The sequence below is a fragment of the Ctenopharyngodon idella genome, chromosome 8 (assembly GCF_019924925.1).
Source record: "Ctenopharyngodon idella isolate HZGC_01 chromosome 8, HZGC01, whole genome shotgun sequence".
Lineage (NCBI taxonomy): Eukaryota > Metazoa > Chordata > Actinopteri > Cypriniformes > Xenocyprididae > Ctenopharyngodon > Ctenopharyngodon idella.
The window spans coordinates 4212417-4234807 of NC_067227.1; the positions used below are offsets into that span (position 1 = coordinate 4212417).

General features: G+C 36.7%; 1 protein-coding gene across 2 annotated transcripts; it reads right to left on the minus strand.

Annotated features, from left to right (window-relative positions):
- Positions 1-222: 222 nt before the first annotated feature.
- On the minus strand, positions 223-17480 carry rad21l1 (RAD21 cohesin complex component like 1). Of its 2 annotated transcripts, XM_051903998.1 has the most exons (14): positions 17245-17480; positions 16566-16726; positions 16281-16410; positions 16098-16197; positions 15903-16006; positions 15712-15807; positions 14113-14217; positions 13235-13357; positions 11258-11487; positions 11034-11130; positions 9819-9955; positions 9078-9185; positions 4202-4276; positions 223-2266 (listed from the first exon to the last, which is right to left on the minus strand). In XM_051903998.1, exons 2-14 carry the CDS (start codon positions 16707-16709, stop codon positions 2078-2080), a joined length of 1638 nt encoding a protein of 545 aa, XP_051759958.1. In that variant the 5' UTR covers positions 16710-16726; positions 17245-17480; the 3' UTR covers positions 223-2077. The 2 variants fall into 2 exon arrangements, with proteins under 2 accessions (XP_051759958.1, XP_051759956.1); XM_051903996.1 differs by lacking the exon at positions 17245-17480 and having other exon boundaries at positions 16566-17158.
- Between the last annotated feature and the right edge of the window lie 4911 nt (positions 17481-22391).

The window sequence follows — 22391 nt, forward strand, 5'->3', positions numbered from 1 at the left end:
ATAGACGCAGAGAATGAGGGTATCTTCCGATCTGGACTCCAAAGTTTTTTGCACAGTTACACTACAAATTATGAACACATATCTCTTTTTATAGTGGCTTTGAACCTTTGAAACGTTAGTTAACCATAGTGGCGATTGCTTTAAGACAGCAGCTTCCCCTAAAATGTAATTACTCTTCATGATTAAATTTACCTCATTGCCGTTCATCAATGGGAGTCTATGGCAAATGCTTGTACCACTGATTTTGCTGGATAAAGTTTAAAATACCAACATATCAAAACAAGACATACTGTAAAATTTATTTTTTTAATGAAACAGTTTATAGAGCCTTTAGACAAAATATTTACCAAAACAAGTTCTAAAAACAAAAGTTTATATATGCCTGTGTTTTTTTTTTTTTTTTTAAATTTTAACTTTTGATACATAAGGCATTTATGGCTCACATAGTAAGATTATTGGGGAATTGGGGAAATTTAAATTTTATTCAGAGGCCCAAACTGCAAAAGTATGCAATTTTGTGCTGTTGCTGATATTTATATGGCCAAAAAGTAAGATGAAATTCCTTATGTAATGTAAATCAGTGAGATCTTTATAACAGTATAGCAGACTAATTTAATGCATATAAATATCAATTGTCACCCTCCCAATAAAATGTCTTAAGATGATATTTAAAAAGTTTTATGATCAAAGCTGCTCTGTATTTTTTTATTGGGGTGGGCAAAACATAATGCAATGCAATGCAATACAACTATGATAGAGAGATGAACAAATAAACATTCCTCAAAAGACTTATGTATCATATTAGATGCTCACATTTTAACATGATTTCTCTTAATAAATGATGTACGTACGGATAATCAAGTAAACCTAAGTTGCTTCAGTCCAGTAAATGTTGAAATATTACTAATAATATAAAATATGTTCTAACATTTACTTTATAAAAATCAATAAGCTCTCAAGACACGTGAACAAGGACCTGAAGGGGGACATTTTTACAATTATACTAAAAGGCCTTTTACTTGCTTAAAAAAAAAAAAAAAAAAACCTTCAAAAATCTTCAAAATTAGATGACAGAAGGCATGTAGAAGATTGAGAAGATTGGTGAAACAGGTTTTTCAGCAAAGTTTTGATCAGGTTGATAATCTAGAGGCCTTAGAAATTCATGCATCAAATATGATACAGTAGGCTTTATAGGGTTAAGTGAGCATACAGTGAACACTAATATAAGGTAATGCTGAAGCAGCTGCAGAGACAGATTAGAGATCTGAAACGGTCGAGTTCTATCTACTTTGACGATGCTATTTTTCTCAGTATAGCATCAGTCCCCATTCACTTTCATTTTAAAAGACCACCCTGAACAATCTGCTAAACTTCTCCTTTAGTGTTTGTGAAAGTATGTCATTGTTTGAAACAACAGGAGAAAGAGTAAATGATTTTTTTTTTTTAGTTTTGCAATATTTACCGGTACTTATTTATTTATTCGATTTATACATTTAATGTTTTTTAAGGATCAGGTGAAAAGAAAATACAGATCAACATAACCAACATTGAGCAGAACTGTTTTAAAAACTTAACTATTACTACATTAAACTGTAGGAAGAAAAGACTAAGAGAACTATACATGCTTGACTTTCAAGCTATTGCAACTCACTTTTCAGTAATGAACAAATGTTAATTTACTTAGATCATTAAATTGGTTAAACCGAAACTATCATATTAATGATCATTTGACCCAGACAATTCACTGTGTTGTGTGCTGTTCTACGGTACGATTCAGCCATAGCCCAGCTCACATAGATCTGAGTACAACATTATATATATATATATATATATATATATATATATATATATATTTTTTTTTTTATATATATATATATATACAGATGCATTTCATTGCATTAAGCAGGTCTCCACAGAGATTCTTAACACCTCTAAATTTCTTTAAAAAAAAACAAAAAAAAAACCCCTGAAATTCATCAAAGTTGCTTCCAATTAAGAACATGTATGACACAGCAAAGCCCTTTAATGAGTCAAAGCCTCAGATGTTTTTCCCTCCATGGCCTCATGGCTACCTGTTCTAGAGGGAAAGAAAGAGAGGCCCAGGTGTGGCGATAATGTCACTGTATGGGGAGCTCTGGTGCAGGTTGAGGATTTGTTGTTTCCTTAACACCAGCAAGCAGAAAAACATGGCTGCCACACATGAACGACTTCTGCTCTCACATAAAGCGTGAAGACTGTACACGGCATTGGGAGAAGAGTCTTGTCTCTGAAGAGAAAGGAGAAGTTAGTGCAGGTTCAAATCTAAAACATGCATACCCACTAACACATTATCAAGTATGCAAATTATATTGTGTCTTTCAGGAGGGTCAGCCTTTTTTTTTTTTGAAAGGAATCTTTATAGATTATTTTTGGAGAGCAATCAAATGATGTTTGACTTGCACAACTCGCCGCCTTGGAATTTATCTGCATTCTGAGCGGTTAAACGATATGGGGAACAAGTCTCTTTCATACATTAAAATGACAGAGACCCTAAATGTATTCTAAATGTACAATCTCATAATCCTCTCAAATTTTGTAAATGTGGATTTTTGGAACGGGTCAAATGCAGATAGAACCTTCTAATTCTATTTAAAAAAAAATATATCACTTTTCACTTGGAATTATAAGGTTCTATTTTGCAAAACATTAATTGAAGCAATATTTTTCAAGAAACACAAACACTTTACTCATAATTTGTTTTAAAACATAAAATTAGTGTTGTAACAATGCATCAACATGTATGAGAAAGTTAGCTTTCTATGACATTTATTTCATATTTTAGGATGAATAATAATTTTCTTGTTCAAGTTAAGCATAAAAGGCAGTGATAAATATTTTGTCCAGTGCAGATGTTAATTTTAGGTAGGAATATGGTGGGTAATTAAACATTATTGCAGCAACCGTTAGTTTAAGTTTCTTTTGGTTTAGACAGAAAGCAGCTACTGTAATACCAGGACTTTATTCCACAGAAACATGTAAGATTGGTTCTTCCACAACAGTTCAGTTGTCACTGTACCAACATAGTATATTGAAAATATGACTTTCCAGGCAGACTGGTGCACCTCCAACACCCACAAGTTGCATGAAGTCAGTTGGAACTGACAGACCATGCCATGTTTGTGTGTTATATACATCCGGCAGTCAGTGAACTGTGGTCTGTGGATGTGTCATCTTGACACTTCAAACTGTGCAATCAATCACCATGTCTCCTGGACCAGACAAGATCTCCAAGTCAAACTACACAATCCTACACAGATTATATTTCATATTATCCTATACAAGTGTTATATAAAAAAAAATGACAAACCTGACCACGAGACATAATTGCTAAATTTTACCGTTTCTACAGTTTAACGTGAGCAGTGCGTCAAAACAACGGAGCGGTTCACACCACAAGCGTTGAGTCGTTTACGGTAATGATCTTTCGCCGCTATATCCTCTAATATTTTTATCTAAAGCCAAATGCACTTCATTCAAGCCCTTTCTGCTCCGTGCGCATTGTTTCTCTCTCCCACTAAACACGGTGAGCGGCAAAATAGATACTTTTGCTAAAATGCTGCAGAAAATGAGAATGCAGCAAATACAATTATTTTATCTGTCATACACTGTCATACTATACTCTGACTGTTTAATCAAACCAAGTTTGTGACAAATCAACGCATGGCACCTTTAGACGTTTTGTTTTTTTCCCCATACATTTAGCATTATTAATCAGTATATTAAGAGCATTTCATAATAAACAATGTTATAATTTGGAAAATTATTTCGAAATGGCAAGGGAAGACAAAAAAAAAAACAAAAAAAAACTTTGAAATGATTCATTAACTTTGTTTTGTCTTCATGATGAGAGTTTTGATTATTAGATTATGTACAGTGTTTGTTTTTAGTAGTTTTATATCCCTATCCTATGCAGATCATATTTCATATATGAAAGTGAAGTGCTTCAGCACGGCCTGGCGTTTCTACTGTGAACAGAGTGTCAAATGAATGACAGCGTGTGTGCGTTTATGCCCTTAAACCTGCTGTTCTCATCATCACCCATACATTTAATTTCCCATTCTCTTAATCCTTCACTCCTAAATCCTCATCTACAGCTGCTCCTCATGCCAGGCCCAATCAGCAACAACACTGTCTTTGGATTTGGCGTTTGATTGTTTCTTACTTTAAGGGCCTGGAGGAGGTCGTGTGCCCGACTGGTCAGTCTCTTATCCTCCACATCCTGGCTGTTTAGAGCCGACTGCAGACAAAGGTAAGAGGTTAATGTTCTGCAGGTACACACACATACACACCTATACACACACACATACACATACACACATATACACACATATTCTCTCCTCTGAACACAGCAACTCTCTACTGTAAAAGTGTTATCCTTTCATGTGTTTTTTCAGTAACATTACTGATGATATAAAAAAAAATGTTACATTTATGCATTTAGCAGAGGCTTTTATCCAAAGCTACTAAAACAGTTGTGCTGAAATCAAAAGTCGGCATGAAATCAAAATTGACAACTTTTTTTTATGGAATATTGTAGTATTTATTATCAGTAATTTATCCGTGCACTTTATTATTTTTTTAAAATGCATGTGCCCTCGTAATCTTTAATCAAAAACATTAACCTGCTCTCCCCCTCAAAATGACTCATCTCTTCCTGTCACATGCTATGGCGCGAGGGCGGAGCTATCTGGAACTGCCAGCAGATTCAGTGACGTAAGGGAAAAATGCCGTCGCTGGAGCTGATGCCAGTCATTGGGGTATACAGTACCCTCAAACACTGAAAGGAACCTCATGGAGGACACTCTCAGTCTGTCAGGCTGCGTGTCCACGGAAACAGAGCAAGCGACCAGAGCATAGATTCATTCCTACAGAAGTTGAGCGTCACGTTTATCTTACGCGCGAGTATGAGGCTCAACTTCCATAGGAATGAATCGAAAACGCTCGCTCTGCACCAACAGACACGCACCGTCAGTCAGTCAGTGTCTCTCGTGCGCTCTCTCGCTGTTTAGTGCTTTTGACCGTCCTCGTCATCCTCAATAAATAAAGTTCTTACAGTAACATGAGGGTGCTGGCAGTGAGTCCAGTGGAGAGAAATCCCCCACTGACTGCAAACGGGCATTCAGATCTGCCTCCATTTTGTTAGCAACGCCCAACCTCCAACGATCCAATCAATTCCCGAAGGACAAAATCAAGTCCCGCCCTCTCATTTCAGATGCCGTTTCACTCGGATAGACGTCACAGTAGAGAAGAAAGACAATCGCAACTTCCGCTTTATGCCGACTTTAATATTTTTGTGGAAACCACTATATGTCTTTTTTTTTTTTTTTTTTCCAGGATTCTTTGATGAATAGAAAGTTCAAAAACAGCATTTCAATCATGACAACTCTCGGAAGATTGTTAGCATGGTAATGGATATGATAATGTTAACGTATTTGGTCTTGGCAGAATAGATCTGCTACGCTGCTGTAGATTATTGCTGCTGCTGCAGAGCAAGTACAGGAACTTGCTACTGCCAATACATACGCCGATACACTGCTGCACAAATAGCATATATCAATAACCCATAGCAGATCTATAGCAGGAGAAGGTGGAGGGTTTTAGAGGAACTTTGATGCGCACTGCAAACTGCTATAGTGAATGTTACCAGCCATTTAAATGTGTGAGCAACAAGCTCATTAGCTGCTGAAGTGACATGGACCAATCAGCTTGTGCCAAGTAGTCAATGCTGTAATTATCCTCAGCTTGCGTTAAGGACCCATCAGCCTGCGGCATCTAGAGTTCATGACTGAACTATGTATTTATTTGAAATAGAAATCTTTAGTAACAAGTCTTTATTTTCATGTTTGCTCAATTTAATGCATCCTAGCTGAATAAAAAAAGTATTCATTTCTTTCAAAAAAATTATTTTTGATTTCCATTCATGGATACGCTCTATGAAATATATGAAGTAACAACATTTGAACAACAATAACAACCACATTTTAAATCACTCTCTGTTAGGATAGACTGTGTTGCAAAATGGAAATGCTTGCATTATATGACTATAATAGTGTCCTGGTAAAAACCATCTCAGCTGCACTGAGTAACATAATAAGAGCCATAAAGGATCACTCAGATTGTTTGACAGGTAAGAAAATAAGTAATTTTTATCATCTATTTTAAGTGTGAAAAGAGCCTAATCAATCTGAAATTAAGCGGAAATACAGCAAATTCAGATGTAACAAAAGCACAATTGGACACGCCTCTCAGAGCATGGGACAAGTTTTGAATTGCTGTGTGTGGCGGCAGGGAAGATACTGATGTGTGCGTGGAAAGAGGCAGGAGAAAGATGGTGAGGTCAGAAGCGTCATTTTTGTGAGGGAATAGGAAAAACCTAAAAAAAAAATCATACTGAAACTGGACTAAAAAATCCTTGTAGATCTCCATCTGTGGGATTGTGCAGGCAGCAGCGGGACAAAACATAAAAATTGTGGGTGGGAGCGGGAAGAAATATAACTTATTTTTAGCGGGAGCAAGACAGAATCTTGCGAGAGCAGGACTGAAAGATCGTTCACGCGCATACCTCAAGAGCCACAAGAAACGTATTTTTTTTATACAGATGTGGATTCAATCATTGTGAATAAATTGTAATATAATATTTAAATATTTACGAAAACTTTGAAAGCTCAAATAATATCGCAATTTCCTGCAACGGCCATTAGTTTACAGAATGTAGGAGCAATAAAGTTATGTTAAACATTTTTAAAAGTAACTGGAATATTGAATGTTATTCGAGTTCAACTCATTCATATAACACATAGGTGCAAAGAAATGACAAATCAGATGGATTGCTACCTCAATTTTAGCACAGTGCAAAGAGCTCACTAACTGATACAGAAATTTGTTTACAACTATTATATATTATACAGATTAGTTGTGACAGGTCTGCTTATTTAACTCCTCTCCAGCGTTTTTTAAAGAAGTTGCCAGCCAGCACCAGCATTTTCACAAAACTTTCACGGCCCCAAGAATGTATGAAAATCTGAACACATGATATATCAAAAGAAAGAACAGAACCTCTGCCTTCATATATATATATATATATATATATATTATATATATATATATATATATATATATATATATATATATATATATATATATATATATATATATATATATATGTATATATATATATATATATAAAATTTATTCTAGCTTCATGCATTTTAGTTTTTTTTACCACTTGAATATGGGTAAGTTTCATAAACAAAAAGCAACATTCTAAAGCTGAGAAAAATCGCATTTTTGTCAAACCTACCGGATACTATCGAATTCAGGACAATAATCAAACCATAGACCGAGTAGATCGAGTCCATCAACACCCCCAAAGCTTGCACAGTCCTATACCTTTATATGTCTGTCTCAAATAACCCATTCATAGTCAATGTGGTGAAATGTCGTTTGAGCTGACACTGAAGAGTGAATGAACACCAGTAAACTGAAGTGCTTTGCTCGTTAGTTAATCAACTCAACCAAACACATCCTATATGAGACTAATAAGATATATACAACATAAAAGTAATCACAACTTACATCTGCACGAAAGGATGCAAATGCGCAAGTGAACTTGATGTGCTTGTCTGAACATAGGATTACTCTTGTTGTGGATGCGTTCTTCCCGTAACAACGCTGAAACACGGGCAACTAAAGTACAAAGAATTCACAACATTCTATTACAAAAGTGTTCTCATTACAGGGCTCCAGACTGCGACTAAATGCTCGCATTTTGCGACCATTTTTCCTGCCGGCGTGATCAAAATTTGTTAGCACTCATGCTGGCGTGAAACCATAACGTTGCCCAACATCAAATAGCAAAGTAAATGTAATGAAAGCGGAACAAAACTGCGCTACTCATTTGTGCTTCATGGACCGTTTATCAGTCAGGACCAATGTCAGTGCAGCGCAACTCTTTGCTTGCGTCTCAATGTGCATATTATCCGTCCTAAATATTATGTGACATTAGTAATATTTAATACTATTTAGGATGGATAGGATGGATAGTATGCACATAGGGATGCAGGGTTTGGCGCGACACGCGAGCCACACAACGTCATGAGCCGATCTTTATCACATGACACTGTTACTACACAGCGCTGGGAGATCCAGTAAAGAAAGCATTTGAATTCGCCACATAATTAATAACATCGCTTCGAGATCTAGTGAGAAGCATTCAAATTCAGCGCAGAGTTTTCCGTTATTAACCGTAGATACCAGATCAAACAGCGCTGACGTGGAAACCAGGAGAAACACTGTGCCATGAATGAACAAGTTATAGAGGGCTTTCAGTCCACAAATTAACAACATTCGCCATGGATTTAATGTAATAACACTAACTGTAACCATGGAAGTTTGGCAGGAATAGTAAAATGCTTTCAAGTACTTCACACATCTTTTTCCAGCACTTCAAAACTCTAATATTATCATATTTAAATGTTATTTTTAATGTGATGACCAAAACATTATTTGTTCATCCTTCATAGATTATGAAATTAATAAAATGTATAAAACTAAAAGTTTCAACGTAGGAAAAATCACATTTATTTAAAAATTAAAAAAGACATTAAATTACCATTGTAACCAGTAGGTGGCTGCCATTTCCACTGGCTAATATATTTTCAATCGTTTTGCTTTTGAATTATTATTTAGACATTAAGAATGATAATGCTGCCCTCAGATGCTAATCTGGAGCCTTGCAAACTTAAAATAAAACTGCACATTGTAATTTCTGTAAGTTAAGTCTATTTATTACCAAAGCATTTGTCAGTAATACAGTCAAAAAGGGGGAAAATGTGAATAACTGCACTGTGCCCCTAAATTTTCTGCTTGCGCTCCTAAAATTTTAAGTAAGGGGCTACAGTGCTCCTAGTAAAAAGTTTTTGGATCCAGGGATTCAATTGGTACTCTTTCAAAAGATGTGTAATAACGCCTAATCGGTACATGTGGCCGTGTTGAAGAGACCAAATGTGTTTTGTGTGTAGTTAAGTGTTTAGCACTACCTGAGTCTGTGTCACCAGTGGGGTTTCCCTCATCTCTACAGATGGATGAACAAACATGGAGATCTCGGAGACAGGCTCTGGATACGACACCTCCAACCTACTCTCCTCCTATGACCAAAAGGGTGAAAGAATGGTCGAAAGTTATTTCAGGGTCAATTTTGAGTTCTTGACGTCAGTGCTCATTAAGGCTGCATTTACACTACAAGTCTTGATGCCCAATTCCGTTTTGTTGACGGTAAAAAAACATCTTCTTTTAAAAGTGACCCATATCCGATATCTGTATTTACACTATACACTCAACGAAACAACCCAATTTAGAAGTACAAAATGGCACGATTTGTAATTCATGATTATACAAGCTTTTGCTTTTTGCACCATCTTTAAAGGTCAGTAAAACATTGGGTTGAGCCTGCGTCCTCCATTGCACCATTGAAAAGAGTCATGTGATCACGTCGACATCATTCACCACCATCGCTTTTTAAATGACATACGGCTCGCATTAACAGGGGAATATCCGATCTGTCTGCTTTCATGGCAGATGCAAATGCACGTATCCGATTTATATCAGATTTATCTCCACATATGAATTAGACCTGAAACCGATCTGAGAATATCGGAATCCATGTGCTTTTTTCCTGCTTACACATTCATGGGTTATATCCGATCGGAATTGGAATATTGGAATTGTGTCACTTAAACCATGTAATGAAAAAGCGGCCTAAGCGCATGTGTAGTTCTTACACTGGTGGTGTTCCAGGTAGTTGGAGGTTCTGGATGAGTGACAGAAGTGTTTGCATCTTCTGCTTGATCTTGAACAACAGAGTCTTGCAGCAAACTCCAGTCATCCAGCACCGGCCCAGCAGTGTTCTCCCCGACCTCTATAGGTACACACACAGTGATAATCTGCTGAGATTTCACCTTCATGCCATTCTAAACTTACTTTCTTCACAACAAAATTTTGCAGAATGTGCAGACTACAAGTCATTATTCACTAAATATCTAGTTCTCCTTGTGTGTTTGCAACACACAAGAAAGGTTTTGAGAAGGCAGTGCCATCCTGATGCTATCATTTGACTCCAGAATTGGAATACAATTAATTTCAATATTCAATTCAATTTCACTGTACAGAAAAAAAAGCACCAGAGACATTCTTCAACCATGCCACAGCAATGGCATCAGCTGTTAAAGAGATAGTTCACCCAAAAATGAAAATTCTGTGATCATTTACCAACCTTAATGTTGTTCCCAACCTGTAAGACTTAAGTTGTGTCCCAAATGACGCACTATACACTACGCACTTATACACTACACACTTATACATTATGTACTTGACCGTGTAGTGTAGTTTTTAATAGTAATTTTATAAGGTTGTTTTGTCATTCAACATCAAAGTCTGTTAGCAGAAGGGGAGGGGCTAAGTAATTAAGCTCCAACAGTGCATGAAGTGTCCAACATTACACAACTTCATTTTTTCGGTTAATTAAGTGCATAATCCGGATATTAAAAGTGCACCTTTTGGAATTTTCAGTGTGAACACACTACTCACATTTACTCATTTATACTACAAAACGGCATAGAATAGTGCACAATTACGCAAATTGGGACGCACCTTTACTTTCTTCTGTGGAACAATAAAAAAGGTATTTTCAGTGTTTTTTTTGTTTGTTTGTTTGTTTTTTGGACCATTTTGACGATGGTCACCAAAACTGTTTGTTCACTAACATTCTTCAAAACAGCTTCTTTTATGTTCCACAGAAGAAAGAAAATCATGCTTTGGAACAACATGAGGGTGAGTAAATGATGATAGAATTTAAATTTATGGGTGAACTATACTGTATTATTTTTGACATTTACAATGGAACTGCAAGAAAGTCAAACTGGTTTGGAGCGACATGAGGGAGTAAATGATAGATTTTCATCAACTCTGTTTGTGTCTGAAGCAATGTGATTTCTTACCCTCTCTAGTTTGCTCTCTCATCTCCTCAGGGTCAGTCTGCTGTCTCGCTCCTCCCTCCAAGCCCTGTCTCCTAGGTGATGTGTCACAAGGGAACAGCTAGAGGAATAGAGGGAGAGGACACTTACCTATGATGCACTGCTTAATGCTACACTGACAGTATAATAATGACAGCTGTGCACTTCAGCTGAGCTCTGCTGCTGTTTCAGCAGTGGGTGTGCGATACCTGCTTTAAGTCAGGGTGTAAAAATGGAAGGCAAAAACTTGAGAACAGCTGCTTCACTCCTCCATTCGCCCTCCACTCCATGAGCTGCCGAGTGGGCGGGGCTATCTCCAAAGGGGTTAAAAGGTCAGAGCAGTCAGCCAGTTGATCTCTAATGGCATCGTCGGTAAGTTCCTTTGACCGGTCAATCACCAGCTTCCTCTTCCTCGCCATTCTTTTCAATGTTGAAGATGCTGAGCACATGTTTGAACTTTCCATTAGTCTGATGTCAATTGCAAGTATTAGCAGATTTGTGACCATGCCTAGATTCAGAATGGAATACTAGCGTACTGGTTTTTGAGCAGTATGTGTACTATATAATTCTAAAATTAGTCAGTGAAAATATTTCAAACACACAATATTTCAAACAAATTTGCAAGCTTAAAGGATTAGTTCACTTTGGAATTAAAATTTCCTGATAATTTACTCACCCCCATGTCATCCAAAATGTTCATGTCTTTCTTTCGTCAGTTGAAAATAAATTTTCTCCATATAGTGAACTTCAACGGGGAGCAACGGGTTTAAGGTTCAAATTGCAGTTTAAATGCAGCTTCAAAGGGCTCTACATGATCCCAGATGAGGAATAAGGGTCTTATCTAGAGAAACATTGTCATTTTCTAAAAAAAAAAAAAAAAAGAAATTTATATACTTTTTAACCACAAATGCTCGTCTTGCAATAGCTCTGGGATGCGCATTACGTAATCACATTGGAAAAGGTCACATGTGATGTAAGCAGAAGTACCGACCCAGCAGCAAGGTAGGGTAGGAATAACTCCATCTCATTTTCTCCTCCAACTTCAAAATCGTCCGACATCATTGTTTTACCTTTTTTTGTAAAGGCTGTTTGATTTAGTCTTTGCATGTTCACACTTTGTAAACACTGGGTCGGTGCTTCCGCCTATGTTACGCGTGACCTTTCCAACGTGATTACCTAATTTTTTTTTAGAAAATGACCAATTGTTTCACTAGATAAGATCCTTATTCCTCGTCTGCGATAGTTTAGAGCCCTTTGAAGCTGCACTGAAACTGCAATTTGGACCTTTAACCCGTTGCTCCCCATTGAAGCCCACTATATGGAGAAAAATCCTGGAATGTTTTCCTCAAAAACCTTAATTTCTTTACGGGTGAAGAAAGAAATACATGAACATCTTGAATGACATGGGGGTGAATTATCAGAAAATTTTAATTCTGAAATGAACTAATCCTTTAACACATTGAGTGGCATCTAGTTGCCATCTCAAAATATAAAAAAAAAACCAAACAAACAAATTTTGTATTTTCGATCCAATATTATGCAAAAATGGCTGTATGTTTGGCAGTGCAATAAAATCAGTAAAGAAAAACTGTGGTTGATATTACTCTGGTTGCATACTACATGTTTTGGCAAACATAGAAGGCCATCATGGTATTCCATGAACATAGAAAATCTACATAGTGTGCACTGTGTACATCCTGCAGCAGCTGATTCATTACCATGATCTGGCCTACAAAATTGATATTTTTTATTCCTGGTTTTCAACAGCACCCTCAAGTGGCTTCATGAGACCAGTTAAAACCCCAACATTAAAGGGACAGTTCACCCAAAAATGAAAATTCTATTTTTTATTCACTCTCGTGCCATTCCAAACCTGTATGACTTTAATTCTTCTGTGGAACACAAAGAAATATATTTTAAAGAATGTTGGTAACCAAACAGTATTGGTGACCACTTACTTCCATAATATGAACACAGAAAACTTCTCAAAATATCTTCCATTATGTTCCACAAAAGAAAGTAAGTCATACAGATTAGGAAGGACAAGAGGTTGAGTAAATGATGACAGAATTTTAATTTTTGGTTGAACTATCCCTTTAACGGTTCAACAGTGAACACGGTTAACCAATTTGAAGCAAAGGTCAATACTACTGCTCATTATATTCTCCAGAGCAGTTAACACTCACATGTAACAGCAACAGGTGCAAGAGCGAAACCTTCCTCTGCATTTACCAAGAAAGTGGTCTCAGTCAAGGCTGGACTGCTCCTACCCATTAAACAGGAAAGTTCTGCTTGCACAGACTCGGAGTCTTTAAGAAAATGACACAGTGATAAATGTTAATGTTGGAAGCAAAGGGAAATTGCTTGATTGATAATGTTAAGATTGTTATTGTACACCACATAACCAATCAGATATTACGCATTTGTCATATTATAATCTTAAAGGTTGGGTATTAAACGTGTAAAGCCCATACTACACACCTAAATGTATTTGTTATTAAATATTTATATTTAAATACATGTCATTTTAGCCTCATTTTGAAAATAAATTAAAAAACTTGATTTATAGTCGCATCCCATTGTAAACTGGCTATGTCAGACTTATTCTGCATGACAGCAAAATGCATGAATGCAAATCAAACATGTCTAATTGTTACGATCTTATTTTTTGCCAGCAAGACTTGTAATACACTTAGATGACAAAACAAATCATTGTGTACTTTTTTGCATTTTCCTTCTCACTGGTATTATTTTATCAATTTTTTTTTTAAATTGTGTGTAAATATGTATGCTGTAATTTAATGTTACCAATGCTTTGGCAATGTAAAGACTTTTTACCATGCCAATAAAACAACTTAAATCTATATCCGAGCATTCACATGACTATTTAATTGTATATATCCACTGACATCTTGTCAGAACATTTACTTATTCCTAACAGCTAATGAGAATAAAATACTGAGATGAATAAACCACGAACAACAATATGGCTGCTGGCTCATCGTTTTCAAAGGGCAAAATATAATGTAATGCAAATATGTAAAACAAAAAGTAACATCATTACCTCCTGCACCGACAGCAGTTGGAGGAGGTGTAGCTGGTAATTCATCAGGAGTGTCCGCATAGAAATCAGGCATCAGAGCATCCTCAGTATTACTCGATATAAAATCTTGAAAGACCACAAACAAAGAGAAGGAAACAAATATTGGACTCAGAGAAGTGTAAAGGTGATGAGGTTCCATTAAGGTTTTTAATAAAAGACAAAAATTAGGCAAATGTGTTTGTACAAAATCAAATGTAAAAAATGCACAAAAATGCAAGGGACTCATAATTCATTCTCAACACATAAACGTGTGATCATTTTATATATTATTTGATTTTTGGAATTTAACATATTTATTATGCCCAGTTTAATGTGCACACTGAGCCATGGGGGGTAGCCATGTTTCCTAAACATGTTTAAAAATAAAAATAGTAGTCAACAGTATAAAAATAGTCACTTCTCGCAATTCCATTTGGTAGTGAAGAAATCATACAATTCACCTTTCAAGTTAACATTAAACCATATATGAAACCCATTTTTCTTTTGTAATGTAACATGAGGGCATTTCAATGTATCCTAAGTTTTTTAAAAACATTTAAATAAGTTTAGTATTGATTCAAGCATTTAACATAAGTTATACTTTTCAGAATCGCATACAATAGCCTACTACACAAATTATAGTGATCACGAACAAGTAGGTCTTCACTCTGTTCCAAACGCATACACTGTAAGGTGGATAACATATACCATACCCCATCAGTTATATTCAGTTCTATACTGCCACCTGTTGGCACAGTTGTGTAACTTATGGCTCGTTTCCACCGTGCGGTACGGTACGGTACGGTACGGTTCAGTTCAGTACAGTACAGTACGGTACGATTCAGGACGGGAAACTCTGATCCGGCTTGTGTTGTTTCCACCACCAACAGTACCCTTACTTGATAGGCGTGGCGTATGCCGGAAAGTAGCGATCAACGTCATTCTCGTGTGAAGAAGAAAGTGACAGTAAACAACAATGGAGGACATATAGCAGCTTTGTTTAAGTAAAGGCTGAAGGGCTGCAAGGAAAAACAGCCGAAAAATACACATTGCGTTGCAATGGTATTGTGTTGTCATTCCCCTTGTAGCACGCACAAGTGACGATTCTCTGTTTGCCAATCAACGTTTTGCAGTGAGTGTAGCTCCACAATTTTTGGTACCGGTACTATTGGTACTATTGTGCTAGGCACCACAATAGAAGGGTCCCAAAAAAAGTGGTACAGTACAGTTCGGAATTAGGGTACCATTCACAACTTCTGACAATGAAATTGGAAACGGCAAAAATTGCGTACCGTACTGAACCGTACCGCTCGGTGGAACTGAGCCATTAGAGAACAACTGTTGTTGTTGAGATCACGAGAAAACAACTTTTGTTATGTCAAGATCACAAGAAAATTAAGTCGTGACCACAAGAAAACAAGAAAGAAAACTAATAATCATCCTTGGCCTCTTAGGGTTTCTGTATGCATTAGTGAAAAAAAATGTTTTGATTTCATGTTGACTTTAAACATAGTCATTAATCTACTGAAATTGCATTAGGGTTTAGAGTGTGAATATTCAGTGTCAATGTCATGAACTCACCGATGAGGTCGACAGCCATTTCCTCATCACCAAAGCAGTCGCCATGAACACTGAAACTCTGATCAAACAATCCTTGATAAGACTGGATTTCCTCCCCTTTTAATAAATAGAAAATACAAACAGAGGCATGCATGGTTTTGCATAGACTATGTAAAAACTACTTGGTTTTGTTGATTATTTCAAGTTGATACCTATTCCCTCGATGGTGAGAAAGTGGTTCCCAAAGTTCTCTTTGAGAGTAATATCTTCAGTGCGACACTGATTCAAAGAGAAGTGGTCTACCACATCAATGGTGCTAGGTGAGACAGCATGCCAAATAGGTCATAAAAAAAACTACATCAGAAAAAAATATATCTGAAGAGCTGTGCTGTTGATAAACACAATACTTGAGATCAGGTAGCTGAGTGTCAAAGTCAGTAAAGTCTTCTGGTAGAGTGATAGCTTTTAACGTGGCCTCCATTGCATCCTCAGGCAGGTCCGTCTGTCCTATGGTCAAAAATGAAATATCATTAGAGTTGCAGTGTTTGCTCATTCTGCTGTCACTGACAGATTTAACAGGCTGCATTCACCTGGCCGGAAAGCCACTTTAATTTTGACCAACGCATCACTGCAGTCTGAGAGAAGGTATCTGGTCTTCTTTGAGTATATCCGGACAACTCCTAAAAGAAGGTGACCTGAAGTTCGCAGACCAATTTTAATCTGTTGAATCATAGAGTTAGATCACACACACAAAATTATTTTCTTTTTCTAGTTTAGCTTTACACTTTATTCTAGCTATAAACATGAGCAGTAAGTTAACCACAATAGTAACCTGGTTTGGTGCCAATATATGGATTAACCAGGTTGAACCTTACCTGGGGGGATAGGATTTCCTTGATAGTGGCCTCCAGGTCACATTCAAACACGTGTGCTTTGGTTATTTTCTTCTCCCAGTGAGCTGCCAGCCAGATCTTGGCCAGTGTGCCCCGTTTCGAGATGAAGAGTTGGGAATAAAACATCGTGGTGTGTGCCGTGTCTGTCATGAGAAACCGTGAGCTGGAATTGAACTTATTTGCATTTATGCCGTACATTTACATGTAGTTATTCGTAACATAAGAAATTCCTTCTTGTTTATATACATGTTGTACTTCAGTAGAGGTTGTCACTCCAAAGTCCTTACGTAACATTAGCGTTTGTCTATTTATTAGGCTCTGTGTTTGTCTCAAAATATATAGTTAGCTGCCCACCTAGACAGCCTTAATAGGGACCGTTCAAATGTTTGAATGGTGCTCCAAAATGCTGTCTAGATGGACACCAAACATTTAGTGCTTTCGAAGTGCGCCTATGACGCCCCAGAATGTTACCTAGATAGAGAGCTCGCTAGTTTTTGAGACGCCATCTTATGTAAGGCTAATCGATTAACTTAAATACACCTGAATTTTTGCTGTCTTTAGCAGCGGTTTCACCTCATATCCTCAAAATTAGCTTTATTCTTTTAAAAATAAAAAATTGTAAAAGTTTTAGACGTCTTTTATTTTTCTACCGTAGGCCTACCTTTTGCCGCTCAACGTTCATCAACACTGAATCAATTTTCCCGCCCACTTCACGTGCGCTTTATTTACTTGTATGCTATTCTGGACATAAAAAAATATCGCCTTGTCTGCTACGTGCTATTAGAGACTTTTTTCATTGAGTTTCGCCTCTTACCTATTCAATTTATTTGAACAGCCTATTAAACGTAATGAATAGCACAGTTCAAAAGAATGTCCCCACGCGCAACCCGCTATTTCTTAAAGCGCGACGCGCGAGACACCTTCCGAGTGCAATGCATAGATGTGTAACTCTGAGGCAGTAACACGCTTGGTATGTCTTATATCAAAGAGACATTTTAGTCTGCTGAGAAAATAATGGTGTTAAATTTACTTCACAGGTTACACAAAATGATTTTTTTATTTTTTATTTTTTTATTTATTTTTTTATTCACAGTAGGCTAAGAGTATATATATAGAATAAAGACATTTTATATAATTCCCAGGTCGCTTCTGTGTGTACCTTTCTCTTTTTTATTACTTTAAAATAGTCTTGTGTTTTTCTTTTTTTGTATTTCAATGACAATGTACTGTAATTTGTTGACAGACCAACAGTAAAAGCGTGCACCCAGTCCAATCTCTTGCAGTCAATATCCCACAAACAAATATGTGTAACTTTGTACTATTGAAATTGAAGATATGCCATATAGAAAAAGTGTAGCCTTGTGCATTTTCAATCATTTTCATTCAAAGTCACAACCATAGTTTATATCAGGGAATACTGACAGAGTACACTGTTATATTGACGACACCTTTTAGAGCATAGCCTACTAGTGCACTTACAGTAGACAGTATAGTGTATACTCTATAATGTTCCATAATCAGAAAGCAGTAGGCCTGTCTTTAAAAAAAAGTCAAAACCTTTTTTTTCTGAATTCTGCCTCCCTTTGTTCTGAAATTATGTGAAATTGTCCATGGAACAAAACAGCAACACATACATTTGTAGTCAACAAGTCTAAATGTCCAGAATGAATTAACATCAGTACATAGTCTCCATGACCACCATGGGACAAAGGGTCTGATGGCTGGTACGGGGTGTGACCAGAGAGGAACGAAGCTGCTGTGGTAGTTGAAAGCTCCTTTTGCTCTGGTTAGTCCTCTGGCTTTTAGAGTGCATCTGGCAAAAGTAAGTGACACTGGAGAAAAATATTTGCCGGTATTTGGACGAGACCAGGTTGTAAAGGATGGGATTGATCACAGAACTTACATAGAAAAGTACATTTGTCACCATGTAAAAGTAATGGTAGAAATCATAAAGTGCACTGTGGGGGAAGAAAACAAAACCAAGGTTACAAAATCTGCAAATTATTTCAAAAGCAAAATTATTATTTGCAAATATATGGTTATATGCAAATGCAAAACTCACTTTGTCCACTCCGTTACATAGCAGTACATCAGTCGGCGACAGTGATAAGGAAACCAGCATAAAACAAAGGCAAAAACAACCCCACCTGATAACAGAGAAAAACCACATGGCAATGAACTATTGAAACCAAGAAATTAAAGGTTTTACCCCTGATTAAAATGTGTATGCACATGAGATGAAAATGACAATTTGGCACTGGTAATGACTATTACATAATGAATTATACAACAGTTCTCTTCCTCGAATTTGACTGGACAAGATAGAGGCACTCCAAATGTGTTGATATCCACCTTATTTTGCAATGCAAAAGTAAGCTATTTTTTTGTGAATATGTGAGATTTCCAATTCATTAGCAGGTAAATGACTAGAAGAATAACAAAGTGCACTAAATGGTAAAACTATTTGTGCTACAAACCACTGTATTTATAATTACAACAGTACATTCAAATAATATAAGAAATACTAGTTTGCAATATCAAGCAGCTGTTTGTGCAGATAAAATAACTGGAAGCAGATGACACCAGAAGTCATGCACACTGAAGTTACAAATGGCCGTGCCCACTCTTAGTGGATAGATTACAACAGTGTCTGCCCACTTTTTCAGCAGCCTTGGTTACGAAAGTATTTTTCCCATTTATTTTTCCCTTTGGAATTTTTAAAAAGTCTTCGTTTATAGGTTATAAGCCATTAACCAAACCAATGAGCAAAGAGGTGAATCAACATGACAAACTCCAATGTGAAGAAAAAAGTATTTAAAAATCTGACAAAAAGACAATAGTACAATTCTGTGTACTTAACGGCTTTAATGAGGAAAAGAACTACAATCCCATAAAGCATTGTGAACTAAAAAGGACAGATTAATATATAAAACTGTTGATTTTAAGATTGTGTATAGAAACAATTCTCTGATTGGTGGAGATTTCTCTGCCCTATGGGGATAATGAATGGGATTTTTACATCAGGAGCCCGACGGTTACACTCTAGGACAGCAACAGTACTGGGTCTTTTCACCGTTTGAGTTTGTATCACTCCACTTTCCATTTTGTTTTAGTGAATCTTTTAGCTGGCTATACATTGTTATGCCAGTAGGTGGAAACAAGTGATTGTACTTATGAGTGAACCATTTGAATCACTCAACTGATTTGTTCAAAAACACTGATTCATTCAAGAACAAAACAAGTGATTATGAATGAGTCACTGAATCATTTACTCAACCAGTTTGTTGAAAACCACTGAATCATTCAGTAACGAAAGAAACACCACTACTATTGCAATGCTTCTGCTGTTACTTTGGAACTAAACTAAAATTGCAATATTTTGTCTAAAATGTAAATTTATCAGTATTAAACAGTTGTTTGTTTAAAAAACAATTACACAGTTGTGCTGCCTCCTTGTTACTCCAGTGCTTCTCAGAAACAGCCCAAGTCATCGTTCCTTGTTACTCTTTTTTGTGTGATATTGCTTTAATATATGCGATTTATACAACCCGAATTCTGGAAATGTTGGGATGTTTTTTAAATTTTAATAAAATTAAATCTAAAAGACTTTCAAATCACATGAGCTAATATTTTATTCACAATAGAACATAAATAACATTACAAATGTTTAAATTGAGAAATTAGTCTCAAAATTGGTCTCAAAATAGTTGGGACGGGGGCATGTTTACCATGGTGTAGCATCTCCTCTTCTTTTCAAAACAGTGTGAAGACGTCTGGGCATCGAGGTTATGAGTTTCTGGAGTTTTGGTCCCATTCTTGCCTGATGTAGGTTTCCAGCTGCTGAAGAGTTTGTGGTCGTCTTTGACATATTTTTCTCTATAGGTGAAAGATCTGGACTGCAGGCAGGCCAATTCAGCACCCGGACTCTTTCAACAATGACGTTATGCTGTTGTAATAGCTGCAGTATGTGGTGTTGCATTGTTCTGCTGAAATACACAAGGCCTTCCCTGAAATAGACGTCGTCTGGAGGGGGGCATATGTTGCTCTAAAACATTTATATACCTTTCAGCATTCATAGTGCCTTGAAAAAAAGCATGCAAGCTGCCCATACCGTATGCACCCCCATACCATCAGAGTTGCTGGCTTTTGAACTGAATGCTGATAACACGCTGGAAGGTCTCTCTCCTCTTTAGCCCGGAGGACACGGCGTCCGTGATTTCCATCAAGAATGTCAAATTTGGACTCGTCTGACCATAGAACACGTTTCCACTTGGAAACAGTCCATTTTAAATGAGCCTTGGCCCACAGGACACGACGGTGCTTCTGGACAATGTTCACATATGGCTTCCTTTTTGCATGATAGAGCTTTAGTTGGCATCTGCAGATGGCACGGCGGATTGTGTTTACTGACAGTGGTTTCTGAAAGTATTCTTGGGCCCATTTAGTAATATCATTGACACAATCATGCAGATGAGTGATGCAGTGTCGCCTGAGGGCCCGAAGACCACAGGCATCCAATAAAGGTCTTCGGCCTTGTCCCTTACGCACAGAGATTTCTCCAGTTTCTCTGAATCTTTTGATGATGTTATGCACTGTAGATGATGAGATCTGCAAAGCCTTTGCAATTTGACGTTGAGGAACATTGTTTTTAAGTATTCCACAATCTTTTTACACTCTTTCACAGCTCTGCCCATCTTTACTTCTGAGAGACTCTGCCTCTCTAAGACATCCCTTTTATAGCTAATCATGTTACAGACCTGATATCAATTAACTTAATTAGTTGCTAGATGTTCTCCCAGCTGAATCTTTTCAAAATTGCTTGCTTTTTCAGCCATTTGTTGTCCCCGTGCCAACTTTTTTGAGACCTGTAGCAGGCATCAAATTTGAAATGAGCTCATTTAGTGGATAAAAGTGTAAAATTTCTCAGTTTAAACATTTGTTATGTTATCTATGTTCTATTGTGAATAAAATATTGGCTCATGTTATTTGAAAGTCTTAGATTTTCATTTTATTCAAATTTAGAAAACGTCCCAACATTTCCGGAATTCAGGTTGTATGTTACTTGAATTTTTTATTTTATTTTGTCAGAATGTATACTTCTACTACTTTTAAGTGGCCATGAATGCTTGTTGATTCACAAAATGTAGTTACACTGTATGGCATCTAATAGCAGAAATTTCTATTTTATAGTGTCATCCTATAAAATACTGAACATTTTGGTAAAATCATGCATTTCTTTTACTCACGTAGGACTTTGACACTATGATGTAGGGAACGCTCACGGTTTGTCTCTGTTGTGACATCTGAAGCTGCTGAACAGTATAAGTCATGATTGGTCATTCTCTGGAGCTGATGTCCAATCAGGGCATTCATCACTGCGATCACCAGCATTGGCACAACAAAAGAGAGAAGTGCATTTACCTGTAAGGAAAAACACTTCAAGGAACTATTCAAAAAGTGGGGTCCGGAAACGTTAAGGTAAAGGCATAATGATTATTTCCCAAAATCCAAAGGGGAGAAATCCCTTCCCTGCCACTAACAGTTTCTACACACAACCCTGAAAAACACCTGAAAAAAAGTGCAGTCTCATTTTGCTCTATTTTTGTGTGCTTTGCTCTTTACGGTGTCATTCTAATTGATTGATTAATTAATAATTTTGCTCTGAGATTCATATAAGGTTTCTTCTTATTCTTCCTCCCTCCCTATACAAATACAGAGCTTTTTTACCAGCTAGTATTCTGAAATTAGCTTGTCCGTGAGAAACATATTCTCCAAATCATAGAATATGTATTTTATTTTTCCCCCCAC

Excerpts from the sequence above, each read along its gene's own strand:
- rad21l1 (XM_051903996.1), bottom strand. The coding sequence starts at position 16,781 with ATGTACGGCATAAATGCAAATAAGTTCAATTCCAGCTCACGGTTTCTC. Across the intron at positions 11,131-11,257 it reads TACACCCTGACTTAAAGCAG|CTGTTCCCTTGTGACACATC; the intron begins GTATCGCACACC and ends CTATTCCTCTAG. Across the intron at positions 4,277-9,077 it reads CACTGGTGACACAGACTCAG|TCGGCTCTAAACAGCCAGGA; the intron begins GTAGTGCTAAAC and ends CTTTGTCTGCAG.